This window comes from Mus caroli, unplaced genomic scaffold, assembly GCF_978045245.1.
Source record: "Mus caroli unplaced genomic scaffold, Mus_caroli_1 scaffold_6, whole genome shotgun sequence".
NCBI classification, from domain to species: Eukaryota; Metazoa; Chordata; class Mammalia; order Rodentia; family Muridae; genus Mus; species Mus caroli.
The window spans coordinates 151,362,614-151,380,789 of NW_028227261.1; the positions used below are offsets into that span (position 1 = coordinate 151,362,614).

Sequence of the window (18,176 nt, forward strand, 5' to 3'; positions counted from 1 at the left end):
CTTAGTGGGCCAGTGGTTGGAGAAATCTATTCAACTAAAACTATGAGACTCTTAGATAAGACAGAGAAAACAAAGGTAAAATACATACACCTAACTTTATAAGGAATGAATAGACATGAGTTGAAGGGACAGACTGAGGAGATTAGGAAGGAAAAAGTAAAGTCTTACACACTAAAACCACACAGAGGGCCAGCATGATGTCAACAGGTGTTCCAGTAAAAGAACAAGAGATGTGAGGACAGTGAGACTGTCCCTGTTTAAGCTAAAGGACACTTGCTTCCTTCTTTTTTTCTCCTTGCTACTCACAGGAACCCTCCTGTTTCTGCCCCAGTGCTGGAATTATGAACCTCTACACCTTCCTAAGATCTTGTCTCTTTAACTGAGTTACTATTTTCCAAAATACAGAAAGGCAGGCCTTGGATGGTTGCTATGCAGCACCTGTAACATGACATAACTGGTCATCCTGTCAATCCATCTTCATAAAACCCTAGTGATATCATCTCCTTCTCAGGAGCTGTGGTGGTGGAGGGATGTAAGACATCAGTTAGGGACTTCTCACAGCAGGTTCTACAGAATTTCCTTAGTAATGGCTTACCTGGTCAATATCAGCATTTCTTGGAAGAAAATAAACAATATTATTAGTGATCTTCTGGGAAAGCCTGAAAATTTCAAAGGTGAAGAACAGTTAAGGATAAGAAGTTAAATTTCTGAGTGAAGAGATGCTCATTACTTGTCACTAACCAAGTACATTTTTGTAAGCAACAAAAAGGTACATATTTAAAATCCAAAACATCAGATCTGTGATTTGGAATCCAGCAACAGCAGCACCCTGGTAGGTTAAAGGATGTAGCTGCTTTAGTATAAGGCACTGTGAGGTGAAGATCATTACCCAGAGACCTGAGGTATCTACTAATCCCAAATAATAAATACATCTGTTTATTCTCAATGCAAGTTCCGTAGCACTGTAAGATCTGTGTATCTTGGGCATTTGGCTGTGCAGCATGAACTCATGTATCATGAATCAGCAGCCATCCTGTCAACCATTTCATAAAACTCTAGGAACCCACTTTCTTTTCTTCATTCCACAGGAACTATGGCTGATCTCTTGCTTTATAACAGCAAAATTAAATAGTAACAAAGGTCTAGATGCAGCTATAGATAGTACACCTACTGAACACCCAACACAGACTTGTCACAGTTGCTTGTAAAGTTTTTGTTATTACTGTTACAGTGTGTAGACAAGCAACTTCTGGGTGTACCAGAGGATAACTCTCTACTCGCACCTTTACATGGGTTCTGGGACTCAATTTCTGGTTGCCAGCTTAGTGCAGCAAGTGTTTAATAGTTGAGCCAGTTGGAAGGCTGTATATTGTTTTTTGTGTAAATTATAATGGGATTTATCAAATGTGATTAGCTTATACTTTTTCTTTATACTGACTTCCTACACACGCAAACACGTGCGCGTGCGCACACACACACAGAGCCACTACTTTCCTCTTTGCAAGCATTTACATAAAACTATTAGGACTTCCAAAGGATATCCATCAGGAGACATCATTGTCCTAATGTCGAAGATCTCTGCAGTAGCATAATCTGGCCCTCCCCAAGGTGGACTTAGGAACACAACATCAGCTTTTAAACATGGAGCCAAGAGCAGGAAATCTCCACAGATAAACTCTATCTTATCTGCTATCCCATAAACTTCAGCATTATTCCGAGCAAGATCAATTTTAACAGGGTCGATATCAATAGCGATCACTAAAAATAGAAAAACAAGTTGACAATGAGACACACAAATACAATTTTAGTTAAAATTTATTTAAATTAAAAAGGCTCACATATAGTTGTACCAAGAAAACATTATCTAAAGAACAGATTTCCATATTGTTTTGTCCAGTCATCTCCCAAAGTGTAAATGGCCTTTGAGGGGAGGGGGTGGCGGCAGCTATTTACAGTTAAAGCACTGAATGCTTACAAATGCTACTACTTGCATGTAGAGCTAAATGCTGGCTTTCAGAAAAGACTAATTTCCTTAAAATGAGTCATTGCTCCTAATCCTACATGCTGTCAGGGTACAGATTATGGTATCATAGCACCAGGAAGAGGCAGTGTTAGCAAGTGTTAGCTACTTGCTTCCTTTTCTTCTCAGGGTCTAGCAATGAAATGACACCAAGAACTAGAGAGCAGTGGTTCTCAGTCTTCCTAACACAGCAATCCTTTAAAAACAGTTCTGCATGCTGTTGTGAGCCCCAACCATAACATTTTGCTGCAATTTCATAACTGTAACTTTGCTGTTATGCATTAGAATGTAAGTATCAGATATATGCAGGATATCTGATTGACTCCATTAAGTTCAAAACCTACAGGCTGAGAACTGCTGCTACAGAGGGAGTTAACAATAAGAACATGGTACTAGCCTTCCTTTAGGACACAATTATACATTTCTTTACCAAATGTGTGCCAAGCTACATAAGCCCTGGCAACAAACCTTTCCAATTAAGAAACTAATCTAGGATATGCATGCTCTTTCTTTTTTTTTTTTTTTTTTTTTGGTTTTTCGAGACAGGGTTTCTCTGTGTAGTCCTGGCTGTCCTGGAACTCACTCTGTAGACCAGGCTGGCCTCGAACTCAGAAATCCGCCTGCCTCTGCCTCCCAAGTGCTGGGATTAAAGGCGTGCGCCACCACGCCCGGCGCTCTTTCTTATTTACAGAAAATTTCCAGACTTGCTTTATCATGGTACAGATATTTTACCACTGTCTTACAATAAAATGCCAAAAGGATGAGTTTGATAACTTTTGAGGAAAAATACTTTCAGTTCACACACACACACACACACACACACACACACACGGTTTATTTGAAAAAAAAATCACTTGAGAATTCTGAAATACTGAATTAGTTGAAGACAAGAAAATAATTATTGATCTGGTAAGCCTGAAAACTGCTTTTATCTAGGTTACTGTGAGACCATATAAACTTAGCAAGTGTCATACATGCCTGGAACACAAAAGTAGTAGAATCAAGGTCTACTACTGCTGATTACCTGCTCTGGTCTTGAAATGAGTAAGCAAATTCAGTCCATCTTTTTCTGACTTCTGTACTCTGTTTCCAGATTTATATTTTGCTTTTCAATTAACATTAAAAAGTTCATATAAATTATGAGATTCTGCTAAAATCCACTAAAATCAACGCCACCACCCTCGGGTAGGTCTACTATTAAGATAAAGGGTTAAGTATCTTTAGAGTATGAGTCTTCTATATTCTAAGCTCTGCTCTAAAGCTCTGGGATATAAGACACAGGAGTCACAAGTCCAGTACACTGCAGGTTAGGGCATTTCTAGGCTAAACCTTGACTCCTAGGTATTTATAAAAAATTTTATGGAGGGAGGGTTCTGGTGTCTCTGTAGCTCATTTCAGTTTGCAGCCTTCCTCCTTGTCACCCAAGTACTTGTTTGCATCACTGTAGTCCATGAGAATAAGCCAGTGATTTATATTTTTAGTCGTGAGCTTAGCCTTTAATGGCTGAGATATCTTCCCAGCCCTCCTCTAATTTTTAATAACATTTATTTACTTATTTATTTATGTGTGTAGTAGCAAGAGCCCTTGCTCCCTGAGCTAAGTCACTGGTCCGAACAGTCAGAATTTTTGGAGCTTTGGGATTTTACAGTGAAAAGTATCTTAAGGCGTCCTTCAAAGTTGAATTATGTCAAAAGTCATAAAACTACTGAGTTTGAGATAAAGCTGCTCCTCCTTATCCATTACTCTTCAATTCTAAGAAGCGTTATCCATTATTGTTTTTATAGACTGCTAGAATCCTGCCACCAGATTACAGTAGGCATGTCTGTAAAATCCTGTGCAATTACCTTATCTTTCTATGTCTCCATTTATCTGTGAAATAAGATAGTAAAAGATATAATTTATGACTGTTGACTAAATAAATACATATGAAATACTTGCTAAACATATTATGCAAGATTGTTAAACATAGCAAGCTACAGCTTTAAATATTTGGTATAAAACTACCAACTACATATTAAATCTCACCAAAGATATGAACAAAAGTAAGAATATTCTCTGCATAAACTGGAAATGAAATCGTGCTCTGCCATAAATGACTAAATTACCTCTTTTCCCGGTTAAGGCAAACTGAATGGTATTTCCTCCAACTCCACAGAAAGCATCTACTACAATGTCACATCTGAAGGACTGACTGACACGGCCAGCAATGTGCTCAGCAATCTTCTCAGGAGTGACTGAAAACCAGCCCTCTGAAAAGGGAGAACAGTTCGTAAAATGTGAGATGCCAAGAATTCAAGCGTGAAAAAGAAAACACATTGCAAGTTAAAAAACCCCAGAGAGATGGCTTAGTGCTTAGGAGCTCAGTTATAAGCTAGCACCGTTCTTGTATGGGACCTGATGGTTCCATGTCCACATTGGGTCCTAACTTGAGCTCTATCAGATCCACTCCCTCTTCTCTTCTTCATACTCAGGTGCAATCTGCACATATACTCATAAGAATACAAATTGCCTCACTTTAGAGAAAGGTCCTACAAAGTTGCTAATTCCTGATTAATTTGTAGAATGATTTTCTCTAGTAACCAAATACACCTATACTTTTTCTGTTTGCGGCATTACCTACGGTTTATCAGCTATGGGAACTGGCAAGTTCTAACTGGCTAGCTGCTTCCTGTACTATGGCGACTTTCTCGATTATTTTATTTATAATGGACAGGTAATGAATGACTCAGTTTTTATTAACACTTTAGCAACATTTACATACATTCAAGGATTTTTTTATGTAGGGATAATCTCTTGCGCACTGTGTAAAAGCATCACCTTTCAATAAAAGTCTGATGGTCAATAAGCTGAGACAGGATTAGAAAGTGAGACATCTGAGAGGAACTCGGGAAATAGTTTTGCTACCTGCACCAGGAGGACTCGGGGAATATATGAAATTGAGGAGGTAACCAGCCATGTGGCAGAAATATTAGTATAAATGGGCTAATTGAGTTGTGAACTAGTCAAGGAACAAACCTAGCTTAAGGCCTAACATTTACTAATAATTAACTTTCCAGTTGTCATCTGGGAATTAGGATACAGGTTGAAAACTCTGCGGTTACATTATTATTATTATTTTTGAGTGCTTTGCTTTCATGTATGTCTGTCCATGGTGTACATGCCCAATTTACATGTTTTTAAATGTCAGAAAAAGCAAAGAGCAATAGGAGAGGCTACTTTAGCAAAGCCATTGCCATGTTCAGAAATGAACTTATACTTAACTGGAGGGAAATACCACCACCCTCCCTCCCTTTTTACCTGAAAGAGCCTACATTTCTCAGAAATAAATTTCTTTGAAAAAAATGATGGGCAAGTGTTCCTGTTCTTACTACTTACTAAAACTTTAAATGGCTCTTCATTACTTGAAGAAGTCTAAACTCCACTGAATATTTTTTTTTCAGTCGTTTTTCTCCTATTAAATTCCCATGTACTTTCTATAGTGCTCACTATTATACAAATTATACATGAGGTATAGAATCACTTAAACTTCTCAACAGATCAAGACCTCCTGGTTGTGACAGTTAACAAAGAGAGATATTTAGTCTCAATATGAAAATGAGTGTCAGCCTCTGAGACTAAATTGAGTCTTTTAAGATCATGGAGAGTAGGGCAGACATGGACCTTGAAGAGATGGTTTAGTGTTAAGAGCACTGGTTGTTCTTCCAGAGGTCTGGAGCTCAATTGCCAGCAATCCCCTTCCCTTTATCTCACTGTAATGAAAGCTGATTCTCTCTTTATCATGCATGAAAACAGAGTAGTCGTACATTAAACAAACAAATGAGAGAAGGAAGTCAATGAAGAATTCAAGTTTTCAATGTTCAACATCCTTAATCATCAGGGAAATGCAAATCAAAACAACCCTGAGATTCCACCTCACACCAGGCTAAGATCAAAAATTCAGGTGACAGCAGATGCTGGCGAGGATGTGGAGAAAGAGGAACACTCCTCCATTGCTGGTGGGATTGCAAGCTTGTACAACCACTCTGGAAATCAGTCTGGCGGTTCCTCAGAAAATTGGACATAGTACTACTGGAAGATCCAGCAATACCTCTCCTGGGCATATACCCAGAAGATGTCCCAACCGGTAAGAAGGACACATGCTCCACTATGTTCATAGCAGCCTTATTTATAATAGCCAGAAGCTGGAAAGAACCCAGATGCCCCTCAACAGAGGAATGGATACAGAAAATGTGGTACATTTACACAATTGAGTACTACTTAGCTATTAAAAACAATGAATTTATGAAACTCCCATGGAATTATGGATCTGGAGGATACCACCCTGAGTGAGGTAACCCAATCACAAAAGAACTCACATGATATGCACTCACTGATAAGTGGATATTAGCCCAGAAACTTAGAATACCCAAGAAACAATTTGCAAAACAGATGAAACTCAAGAAGAAGGAAGACCAAAGTGTAGATACTTTGTTCCTCCTTAGAATAGGGAACAAAATACCCATGGAAGGAGTTACAGAGACACAGTTTGGAGCTGAGATGGAAGGAAGGACCATCTAGAGACTGCCCCACCCAGGGATCCACCCCATAATCAGTCTCCAAATACAGACACTATTGCATATGCCAGCAAGATTTTGCTGACACGACCCTGATATAGCTGTCTCTTGTGAGGCTATGCCAATGCCTGGCAAATACAGAAGTGGATACTCACAGTCATCTATTGTATGGAACACAGGGCCCCCAATGGAGGAGCTAGAGAAAGTACCCAAGGAGCTGAAGGGGTCTGTAACCTATAGGTTCCTATAGGTGGAACAACAATAGGAACTAACCAGTACCCCCATGAGCTCGTGTCTCTAGCTGCATATGTAGCAGAAGATGGCCTATCATTGGGAGGAGAGACCCTTGGTCTTGCAAACTTTATATGCCCCAGTACAAGGGAATGCCAGGGCCAGGAAGTGGGAGTGGGTGGGTTGGGGAGCAGGGTGGGCATAGATTATAGGGGGCTTTCGGGATAGCATTTGAAATGTAAATGAAGAAATTATCTAATAAAAATTTGTTTAAAAAATTCAAGTTTTCAGTGATAATTAAATTATACATTTTTGCATTAGGTATATCTTCATCAGATGCACTTTTTAATGACCTACATACTTCTGTTACCTTGCATAACTTGCCACAAATAGTAGTTAAATCTGAAATTCAAACAAAGATGTTCATAGCCATGTAGTTGAGTGATACTCCACAGGCAATGAACCATCATTCCTTGAAAGGTGAACATCATGCTGGAGGAGTGCCTCAGCGGTAGAGTACCTGCCTGGCTCAAGTGAAGTCTTGGGCATGAGAGTCTGAGGAACGACTACAGATTACAGGAAGCTAGGAAAACACAGCAACTAAATGCACAACACACTGCTTTATGACAACATATGGCTTACAGAGATAACTTACTATCTTTGTTTTATTTTCTTTCCATATGAGGGACTGATCCCAGGTCTTGATTATTATTACAGCAAAAGTCCTTGTTGTTAGAAAATGCATACTAAATAACTGGGAGTGGCATGATATGTGCAACTGGATCAGAAAAAGACAACACACACAGGATCAAATTAATGTTGGAAATAGTTGAATCCAGGTAAAAACGACATAAAATTTTTGTTTTATAACTTTTCTGTAAATCTCCAGTGGCTTTTAAGTAAAGCTAAACAATACATGTGTATTTTATTTACCTTTGTCCAATTTGATGCCATCATCAAAGCGCGAGAAGAGCCTGTACCTCTGGGCCCAGTATTTGGCCAGCTCTGGAACAGAAGCTATTTCAGGTGGTAGATCATTTATCTTCTTCTTCTTGTTCTTCTTCTTTTTCTTCTTTATTTCAACTAAAATAAAATAATACAGATGCTGACCATGAAAAGAGAATGGAACTAAGGAATTCATAAACAGCAGCTATATCAAATAATCACCAGTTTGGAATGTAGCAGACCACATGTGCAGTGACACATGCAGAGGATCACAGAGCAAGACAGAGTACTACTGCTTCAGATCACAGCCTGCCTGTCATGTATTGGCTTGAGAAAACTGCCTGTGTGGTCTCTGATCTCTGCTGCCACACTGTCCCTGGCAAATTTACTAATTTCTTTTCTTTTCTTTTCCTTTCCTTTTTCTTTTTCTTCTCTTGTCTCTCTTCTCTCTCTTTCTTTCTAATGATTTTTTATTGATATGCATTGGTGATTTGTCTACATGTATATTTTTGGGACAGTATTGGAACCCTTGGAGCTGGAGTTACAGACAGTTACAAGCTGTCAGATGGTGCTGATAACCGAAGCCATGTCCTCTGGATGAGCAGCCTGCTCTTAACTGCTGAGCCATCTCTCCAGATCTCTAAGCTCTAATTTTATTCCTACAAGAGGAACAGATGACGAATGCATAGTACTTTATTAAATTCATTTATAGCACTGATGGGAGGTAAGGAATAAACATCTGAAACCTTCCAAAACCAGAATCCTAAAGCACATCTGGTCTCCACCATGTCAGATACAGGATGCCCAACCTATATACCAAAAGCACTAATACAGGTATAAAATTGTTGACACCCACAACACTGTTTTGGTTGGTGAATTACAGAAATGTAAACATTTTTCTTACTTCTTTTTTTTTGTTGTTATAGTCCTGGCGAATTGAACTTAGAAGCTTGTGTTAGACAAACACTCAATTTCTGAGCTATAATATAACCTCAATCATTTTTCTTACTGAGTTATGGCCCCAATTATTTTTCTTAAATACTGCTGAACTTGTGGTCTTCCTGCTTTTAGACCCCCGAGAAACAGGTTTGCAGGCAGGGTCACATTTCATTTCAAGACAACATTTTTTCCAAGGCCCATTAAGTTCTAACCCTGGCCATATAAACTCTAGTGAACACAAGGTGTCTCAGGAATATGGTCAAGTTCCAGTCAATAATTATTTTTTAAAAATCCATTATTAAATGATTCTTAGGGTTTCAGTCTCCAGATTAAAAGCAGCCATTTGGCAATGCTAATGCATGAAGAGAGTTGCCACAGAATACAAACAAGACTACAGTTGACAAATAGAGCTCTATTACACTTAAATGTTTTTAAGGATAGGGTAATGTCCTAATCTGCCCATCAGGTTATCACAAATAGCCGTAAGTGTTGCAAGAAAAGTACTGTTTTCACCCATCTCAGTACCCAAGTAGCACACGAATGTCAGCTGTCAGAACACTGGTAATGAACAATCACAAAAACACTCGAAGTCTACTATGTAAAAAGGCAGGAGATAGGTGACAGGAGGCTTAGGTACATGTGTGCCTACACAAAGTAAAGGAATCAATTAAACCAAGCATGCCGGATAGTTTTACGTCAAATTGACATAAGCTGGAGTCACCCGACAGAGTGTCACTTGAAAAACTGTCTGCATAAGATGAGGATGTAGGCAAGCCTGTATGTAGGTTATTTTCCTAGTAAGTGATGTGGGAGGACCCACCCCATGGTTCTGGATGCTGTAAGAAAGCAAGCTGTGCCATCCAGTAAACAACACTCCTTCATGGTCTCTGCACTCTTTTACCACGTTCCTGCCTCAGCTTCCCTCAAAGGATCGTGATTCAGGATATGTAAGACAAATAAATAAAACCTTTTGTCCCCAGTCTACCTTTTAGTTATGTTTCATTAATGAACTAGTACCATAACGAAGAGACTAGGCTACTCTTATTAACCGTAAAAGGGAAGGACCATAATAGATATAGTTGCTTCAGAAGGACAAACATGAAGCAGTTCACAAAATGAACTAAGTAAAAATGTTTATCTGTGATGTTCTACCAAATACTTTCATCTTTATTAATAAAAGAAATTTGGCCACTAAAAATACTAGTTTCTGTATTTATTAGTGCCAACTACTACAAATGTATTTTGTTGATATTCTATCAAAACCCTTCAAACCATTACATAAAACCATTATCAAGAAGAAAATGTGTGCTTCACCAATTTCAAGAGGGACATGGCCCTGTCAGCCAGGAACAGAGTCAGCAGAGATCAAAGTCCACACATATAATGTTTATCTTGATTTGATCCAGCCTGGTTAAGGAAAAGTGAGCAATAGTCACAGTGCCATAAGCTCATTCCCACTATCCAGAGGCATCCATGCTACGGAAATGTGAACCAAGGACATACAAAGTGAAGCACATGCATTTCTTTTGTTTGTTTGTTTGTTTTTCTTGTTTTTTTCCCGAGACAGGGTTTCTCTGTGTAGCCCTGCCTGTCCTGGAACTCACTCTGTAGACCAGGCTGGCCTCGAACTCTGATATGTGCCTGCCTCTGCCTCCCAAGTGCTGGAATTAAAGGCATGCACCACCACCACCCCTGCTTTAAAGATTTATTTATTTATTTATCATATGTAAGTACACAGTAGCTGTCTTCAGACGCTCCAGAAGAGGGACTCAGATCTCATTATGGATGGTTGTGAGCCACCACAGGACCTTCGGAAGAGCAGTCAGTCAGGGCTCTTAACCGCTGAGCCGTCTCTCCAGCCCCCAAGCACATGCATTCTTACCTTCTGTTTCTGCATGGGGAAAGTTTGGTATTTCTTCAGTTGAACAGTTCTCTGGAACAGTTGCTACTAAGGAGCCTACTTCACTCTTTTCTGCTTCAAGTTCAGTGGCTGAAGAGATGATCTGACATTTTTCAGGTTCTGGATCTCTGGTCTCCACCAGGTTGTCAGCTTTCTCCAAGGACATGTCTTGTTCCTCTGAGTCACTGCTTGTGCAAGTGTCTTGCATTTTGTTTTGAGAAAGAGACTCCTGGGATGTCTCCTCATCTACTCGTTCATTAACCCATTTTAGGAATTTTTCTACCTGAAATTTTAAGATACCATAACAAACACAAATTAACTATAAAGAAAATAGAATTTTCTCACCTTTTTACCATTTGTGTCTTGATTAACAAGCTATCAAAATTATTAGCATGAAGTACAATGTATCAAACAAGCTACAATTATGGGCTATCTGGAATTTAGGGGAGCAACCTATTATCTTATTAAGAATTCTTTTAAAAGAAGTTACATGGCATCAACAGAATGCCAATTGTCTTTAAAATAAAATCAGAAGGTGCAGGAAAGATACATGAGAGCTGCAGAGACAGCTCAGCAGATAGAACCTGGGTTCTGTACCCAGCACTTACATGGCACCTCACAACTGTTCTGTCCCAGGAGATCTGATGTCTTGTAGACTACATAGGTATCAGGCATTCACACATACACAAAAAACACATAAACATAAATAAATCTAAAAACAAACCACAACCCAAGTTAGAGCTATCTCAGAAAGAATAAGTAAGAATAGCAGAGCTGGTAGATCTAAGTTCTTAGTTGCTAAGATATAATAGCAGCCCAAGTTTGGATGAGTTACTTCTTTGCATTTGCTGTACAATGAATCTTCTCTGTCAGATCTTTATGATCTTGAGAATAACTTTCAGAGAAAGGCAGAGAAATGTAAAACCTCACACTGAGGAGAAAGTGCCACCTATCTGTACCCAAGAGAACTAAGGTCATAGCAGCCACTATAAACAGATGTTTCTTATTCCTTTGTAGGTGAAACGTATGGAAATTATTACTCTGAAAACATTTCAAAGTCTTGAGAGACTGACAGCAGGCAGTCTACTTCAGATATAAAAAGGGTCACTAAAATAGTCATTAAACTATAACTAGCCTTGAGCAGTCTGAAACACACACACACACACACACACACACACACACACACACACACACACACGGAAAAATAAACGACTAATTTGTAGCATGCTTTGCTAGATAGAATGCTGCAGTCAGAAGCATGTGAAGATACAACAGAGTCAGACGCTGGAGATTGTGCTTCCTGCCTTTAAGGGAGTTGGTGGCAACACCAACTGATAAGAAGGCTCTGATCATCAGAAATGCCCCATCCCCAGTAGAAGGATAACTCACCCAATCACATGATGTTCTAATTCACTTATTTTCTATTTCTTTATAGCAAAGGCTGAGAGGGATCAGGCTACAGTGTTACTCTATAAACTAGGCTTGTATTTTCCACTCTTGGGTCAAGCCTATTACTTCAAAGTATGATCATCAGTCTTTGGATGAGCTCAGAATCCAGGCTTCCCGTTAAAACCACAGCAGAATCTGTACTGGGATCCTGCTTTGTGTAAAACAGGTAAGAAAATTGCCCCTGTCCTTCTATGTACTACACAGGCAAATCAATCTAACTGACTTATCTTCTTAGATGCTCAAACTTTTTAGTTTTCAAACACCCCTTTTTTCATATTACCTCAACTTCTTTCCCTATTCCTCAAACCCAGTTTTCATAATATATAACTTTGTAAAGTTAGTGGTAATTCATTTGCTGTATCCTTCAATCTTGCAGGGTGGAACTTTCCATTTGAACACAACTTTAAAGAGCCAAGCTATAAACCATAATTGTGTCTCAACTGGAGGCTTTACTCCTTACTTACGCACCTTACTCCGTACTCTACTTTTACGCACGACAAAGGGTTTCCCCGAGTCCTCGGTGAACAGGATGTGCTTGCTCTTCACAGGCATCTGCTTGCGCAGATCCAGGTACTTTGATTTGTATTTCACATTCTTCTCTAGATACCTGACCTGTCGATGGCTGAAATTTGGAATTCCACCATATCTAAATCAGACCAAAAGAAATGATTCACGTGTTAAAAAATTTCTCGTATGGGGAAAAAAAATATCAAAAAACCCCTAAACTAACACCGCTCCCCCCAAATCCTCAAATAACTTTTTACTACTATTTGTTAGTTATTGCTATCACTTACTCCTAATAAATTTTGAAAATGATAAAATCACATACTACCTGCAGAAAAGGTTATGGTTTAGTCTTTATGACAATTTAAAAGCAAATGTGAAGGAAATCTGAGTCCGTGGACAGCCTGGTCTAAAGAGAGAATTCTAGGACAGCTAAAGCTATACTAGGAAACCCTATCTCAAAAAACAAAACAAACAAACAAACAAAACAACCCAAAACAAACAAAAAACCCCAAACAAACCAAACAAACAAAAAAAAAATCAAAACCCCAAATCCCCCTTCTGCAAAAGCCAAAAAAACCCCAAACACCACCACCTCCCTGGCCCCTAAAAAAACCCCAAAACCAAATGTGAAACACCGATGATAAGTCTAACAAGGTTATTTTTTCCTGTTTGAGATAGGTTTATACCATATAGCCCAGGTTTGCCTGAAATTCTTCATTCTCCTGCCTCAGATTCTTGAATGCTAGCATTCCAAGTATGGCATCATAACAAAAATATATTTCTAATGTAGATTAGAAAGTAGAAATTATGTAGCAGACTGCCATAAAGAGGGCTAGCAAAAACTAAACAAAAGCATACTTCCTTGTTGGGGTAATTTTTCTCAGCGTGATGACAAAGCCTTACACACATTGGCCCATCAAATTAATGCTAAGAATGGTTGCTGAATGCCTATAGAGCAAATCTGATCTAACCCCCTGAGTTTCTATCTGCCAGAAAGTTTCCAGGCTCCTCCCAAATGTCCTCTTTGACTCATGTTACCCTAAGTTAAATTCTAAACAATGAAATATCTCCATGAGTGTATACTACCAAGAGCCAAATAACAGTTTACATAAAATCAATGCTTCCAATAACGTGAACAGCTTTTACATATAGTATTAAATTCTATCCTTCTTAGCTTAAAGTGAGTATACAAATTACTCCTGACTTCAAGCCCTTAGGCAGGTGACTTTGAAGCCATTATAGGATTTGAATTATAAGCATGTACTTTTGAACTAGTTTGGAGTCAATTTACACATTAATCATGAGGCATTTCTCATTTTCTTTTCCTACTAAACTCATGATACACAGCTTATTTAAATTCCCTAAAATACGGTCACTAAGACATTAAGTCTGAACCCTTAGAAACATAAAACCTCAAAGAATGGGATTAACTGAACTAAACAGCACATACTGAGGCTGTTCAGTTCAGTCTTCCTGTCCTGAGATGTAAGTTACTCTTACATAAATATCTACCATTCATATTTCTTTTTAACCTTTGGGCATTCAATCCCAGAGAATACTTAGGTTTCTACACACAATGTTCACAGCAGCTCTACGTATAACAGCAAAATACAGAAAAAAATCCAAAGGCCATTTAAAAGGCAAATGGTTGAATGATTTTTGTTATTTCCATATCTCCATAAAATGTGTTGGCTACCCCATCAAGGAGGAGGAAGGAACAAATGGAACGCATACCTAACAGACATCATGCTTAGATCTTAGGAAACAACCTGGATATTGTTAATGAGGATGGAGACTTAATGCAAACTTTCACTGAGACGATTAGGTAAACACTGTTTGTGGGTGCCAACAAGAAAGGAAATATATGGCATATTGCTGAGAAAAGCAAGCTATGACCTATGCATGCGACATTAGTGACTTATAAACAAGCAAGGAGTAATCTATGTACCTAGTTGTGAAACATTTGAATTTTCACATCTTTGTTCCATGGTCTGTTTCCTCGTCTTCAGAAGAACAAATGATAGCGCCCTGTGATGCCAGGTAGGAACCATCATTTGAAGCTCTAAGATCTGAGCTTAAACCTTCTCTTTGTGAAGTGTGATCCAGACTAGGTCAAAATACATGTGACCTACAGCTGCTGTATCTATGTAATAGACTTTTTAGTAACAAGAGAAGCTAGTGTGTTGTTATTTACAATGGTATCAAACACAGTATTATCTACTGCAATGCCAAAGAGATTAAAGCTGGCTGAAGTTATTAGGATTTCAAGAAAGGTGATAGCCCTTATGAATAATTACTTTTGTCCTGAGCCATGCTTGAATCCTAGAAGGAAACCATTGTCATCAACTTCTGAATCTGGGTTTTCATCAATATCCAATTCATGGCTAAAAACACAAAAAACAAGACAAAATAAGGGAACAGTAATAAGTGGTAGTGACTTTCATTATGAACAGTATCACACAAAACCACAAAGTATGGAGAGTACTTTAATCAGTATTTTTTGCATAACTTAATATACTCAGCAGTGTTTGAAACTAACAAGCATTCATATTCTTTTCTTTAAAGATTTTTCTATCTATGTACATGGGTATGCGAATAAAGGTATGACATTGGAGGCCAGAATGAAGACCGCAGATCCTCTGGAGTTGGAGTTACATGCTGTTGTGTGCTGACATGGGTGTTTGGTACCTAACTTAGCCCCTCTGGAAAAGCAACAAGTACTCTTAACTACTGAGCTACCTATGTAGCCCCAATCTTAAACCCTTTAAGTATTCTACCTTTATTCCTGAAGATGGTGTAAATATTTCTCTCTATGTAATCTCGGCTGAAGCCTGAGCTTAATTTCTGGAGTGATTTCTCTAGAACTCTTCCTAAAAAAACATTTGAGAAGAACCAATCAGACGAAAACATTTTTATAGAAAAACTGCTAAGAAAAGTAAGGTATCGGGGCTGAAGAGATAGATGGCTTAGAGGTTAAGAGCACTGAAAACTCTTTCAGAAGACTTGGTTCCCAGCCCCCACATTGTACGGCTCACAACCACCTGAAACTCCAGCGCCAAGGGATCTTGATGCCTATTTCTGGCCTCTTTGGGCACCTCATGAACATAAACAAACAGGTGATGAAGGAAAAAAAAATTCAAAAAAGGCTGTGATATAAGCAGCAGGTGACCCAGCAGGTAACTGAACTTGACCAGACTTAGAATAGCTAGAAAACACTCCTCTGCCTACGCCTGTAAGGGCTTTCCTAGGGGTTCAATAGAAGAGAAAACTACCCCAATGGAATCCTAGACAGACTAAGGAGCTTAGAAGAAAGCAAGACGGGAACTAGATCTTAGCCCTCAGTGCTTCCTGATGCAGTTATCCAGCTGCCTCTTAAACTTATACTCAAAACTCTGAGTTGCTTCCACTAACTGCCATGATGGGAACGGAGGTTGAAGCTATGAGTCCAAATAAGCCTCTTTCCTTATGCTGTTTTTGTCAAGTATCCCATGTCAGAAGTGAGAAGTGCCTTAAACAGGTTATCTCTGTCCACTGATTATATGGTCCATTGCATCAAACAGAATATAGGAAGAAATAACTCTCATAAAGTTTCTCTTTCCAAGCAAGCCAAACTCTATAAAAATTTTATTGAGTACATACTAAATCCTAGGAATATCAGCACACATCCCTCTACTTCTAGGGAACGTGTAGTAACTAGTGGGGCAGCTAATAAACAAAGGTACCCATGTCAGCCAACCCACACAGCAGTGGCATGTGTTTGTAGACTAGGCTAGTCAGACTTCTGTTTGTTTATCATTTTTCTAGTTGCTATGGAAGGAAAAAAATCTTATGTGGAACACTATAAAGAAATATGCCCACCTAATGTTCCAATTCTGTAATGATCTATTCTTTCCTAATTATCTACAGTATTGGTCCTTGGGACACACTTGACTTTACTGTATATTGTACTGTATATATATTTTTCTGTTTACAGAAAAAGCACTATCGGGGCAGAGTTGATCTTTACTGTAAATTTAGGTAAGTACCAAAGTAAAGACCTTATCTTTGTCTCACCATCCCTATGCATTCAACAAGAACATTTGGTTGAAGTCTATTTCAAAAAATAGCTTAACATGTATACAAGAAAGAAATTCAACTACATGTGTGGGGTGGGCTGAACGTTATGTACTTCATTGATACTATCCTATACTGTCTGATAGTTCCCATCGACGGAGTGATCTCACAAATGAAGAACTAAGTTATTTATTTAGGATTTATGAGGGATAGAATTGGAACTCTGGGTCTAAAGGTCTCAGTACCAGACCCCCTTTCCTTATAGCATAGTGCTGCCAGGTGAGGTAACATGTGACTTACCTTCTCTTTACTTTGCTGGGCTTGTGCTCAGGTGGGTCATCGTCACTCTCATTTCCATCAGCCCCATTATGGTGTGGTCTATGTTTACCTTTATTTGTTCCTGAAGACTCCTGCAACTCTAAAGAAAGTGAGATTACGATGTACTTTTCCCTGAGGCCTGGCAACTCCTTTATTATTTTTAAAGGCAATTAATTTTGGCTATGCTGGTAAGATTTAAGGTTTCATGGTCTAATCATGCAACCACATGTTATTTTGTTTTGGTCAAATGGCACGGCACATTTGAACACTCAATAGTGGTCTTTTAAAAGTTATTTATTTATTTTTTAAGATTTATTTTATGCATGTGAGTACACTGCTGCCCTCTTCAGACCCATCTGTAATTGGATCCCATTACAAATGGCTGCGAGCCACCATGGGTTTGCTGGGAATTAAACTCAGGCAGGACCTCTTGAAGAACAGTCAGTGCTCTTAACCTCTGAGCCATCTCTCCAGCCTGGTCTCATGAGATCTCATCACAATTCACTATTTTAATTTCAGTTCTCTGATGAATGCACAGCAGTGAAATCACCTGATAATAAAATTCTCAGAACCTCACCTCCTACGTAACTGAAGCACAATCGTGGTTTAAAAAGCAAAATGAAGCTAGTTTGTCCAGATCTATACTATAGGGTACAGCACTTCTTTTCTGCTTACTGCTGTTGGCAGGTATATCCATCCTTTTTCTTTTTTTTTTTTTCTTTTTTTTCTTTTTTTTTTTTTTTTTTTTTTTGGTTTTTCGAGACAGGGTTTCTCTGTATAGCCCTGGCTGATCCTGGAACTCACTCTGTAGACCAGGCTGGCCTCGAACTCAGAAATCCACCTGCCTCTGCCTCCCGAGTGCTGGGATTAAAGGCGTGCGCCACCATGCCCGGCCCTTTTTCTTTTTTTTCTTTTTTTTTTTGGTTTTTTGAGACAGGGTTTCTCTGTATAGCCCTGGCTGTCCTGGAACTCACTTTGTAGACCAGGCTGGCCTCGAACTCAGAAATCCGCCTGCCTCTGCCTCCCGAGTGCTGGGATTAAAGGCGTGCGCCACCACACCCGGCCCCTTTTTCTTTTAAATCAATTACTCTTTTCAGATGTGGGAAAGGGAGGGGGCCATGACCTGAATGCTGAGGTCGAAGGATAACCTGTGGGAATAGGTCTTTTTTTCTATGTGGGTTCTAGAGATCGAACTCAGATTGTCAGTCAAGTGCCTTCACCTGCTGAGGCACCTCACTGACTCTGGCAAGGCAGTTTCTTA

The 18,176-nt window shown here is 39.0% G+C and overlaps 1 protein-coding gene across 1 annotated transcript in view; it reads right to left on the bottom strand.

Moving 5' to 3' along the window:
* The window catches only part of Tgs1 (trimethylguanosine synthase 1), a 41,884-nt gene that overhangs the window by 10,288 nt on the left and 13,420 nt on the right, over positions 1–18,176 (bottom strand). Inside the window, exons 5-12 of the mRNA XM_021159873.3 lie at positions 16,898–17,015; positions 14,842–14,928; positions 12,506–12,683; positions 10,571–10,871; positions 7,738–7,887; positions 4,126–4,269; positions 1,542–1,758; positions 596–674 (exon numbers count right to left, since the gene is read on the bottom strand). Coding sequence (XP_021015532.1) covers positions 596–674; positions 1,542–1,758; positions 4,126–4,269; positions 7,738–7,887; positions 10,571–10,871; positions 12,506–12,683; positions 14,842–14,928; positions 16,898–17,015 — 1,274 coding nt within the window. The remainder of the gene's footprint in view (positions 1–595; positions 675–1,541; positions 1,759–4,125; positions 4,270–7,737; positions 7,888–10,570; positions 10,872–12,505; positions 12,684–14,841; positions 14,929–16,897; positions 17,016–18,176) is intronic.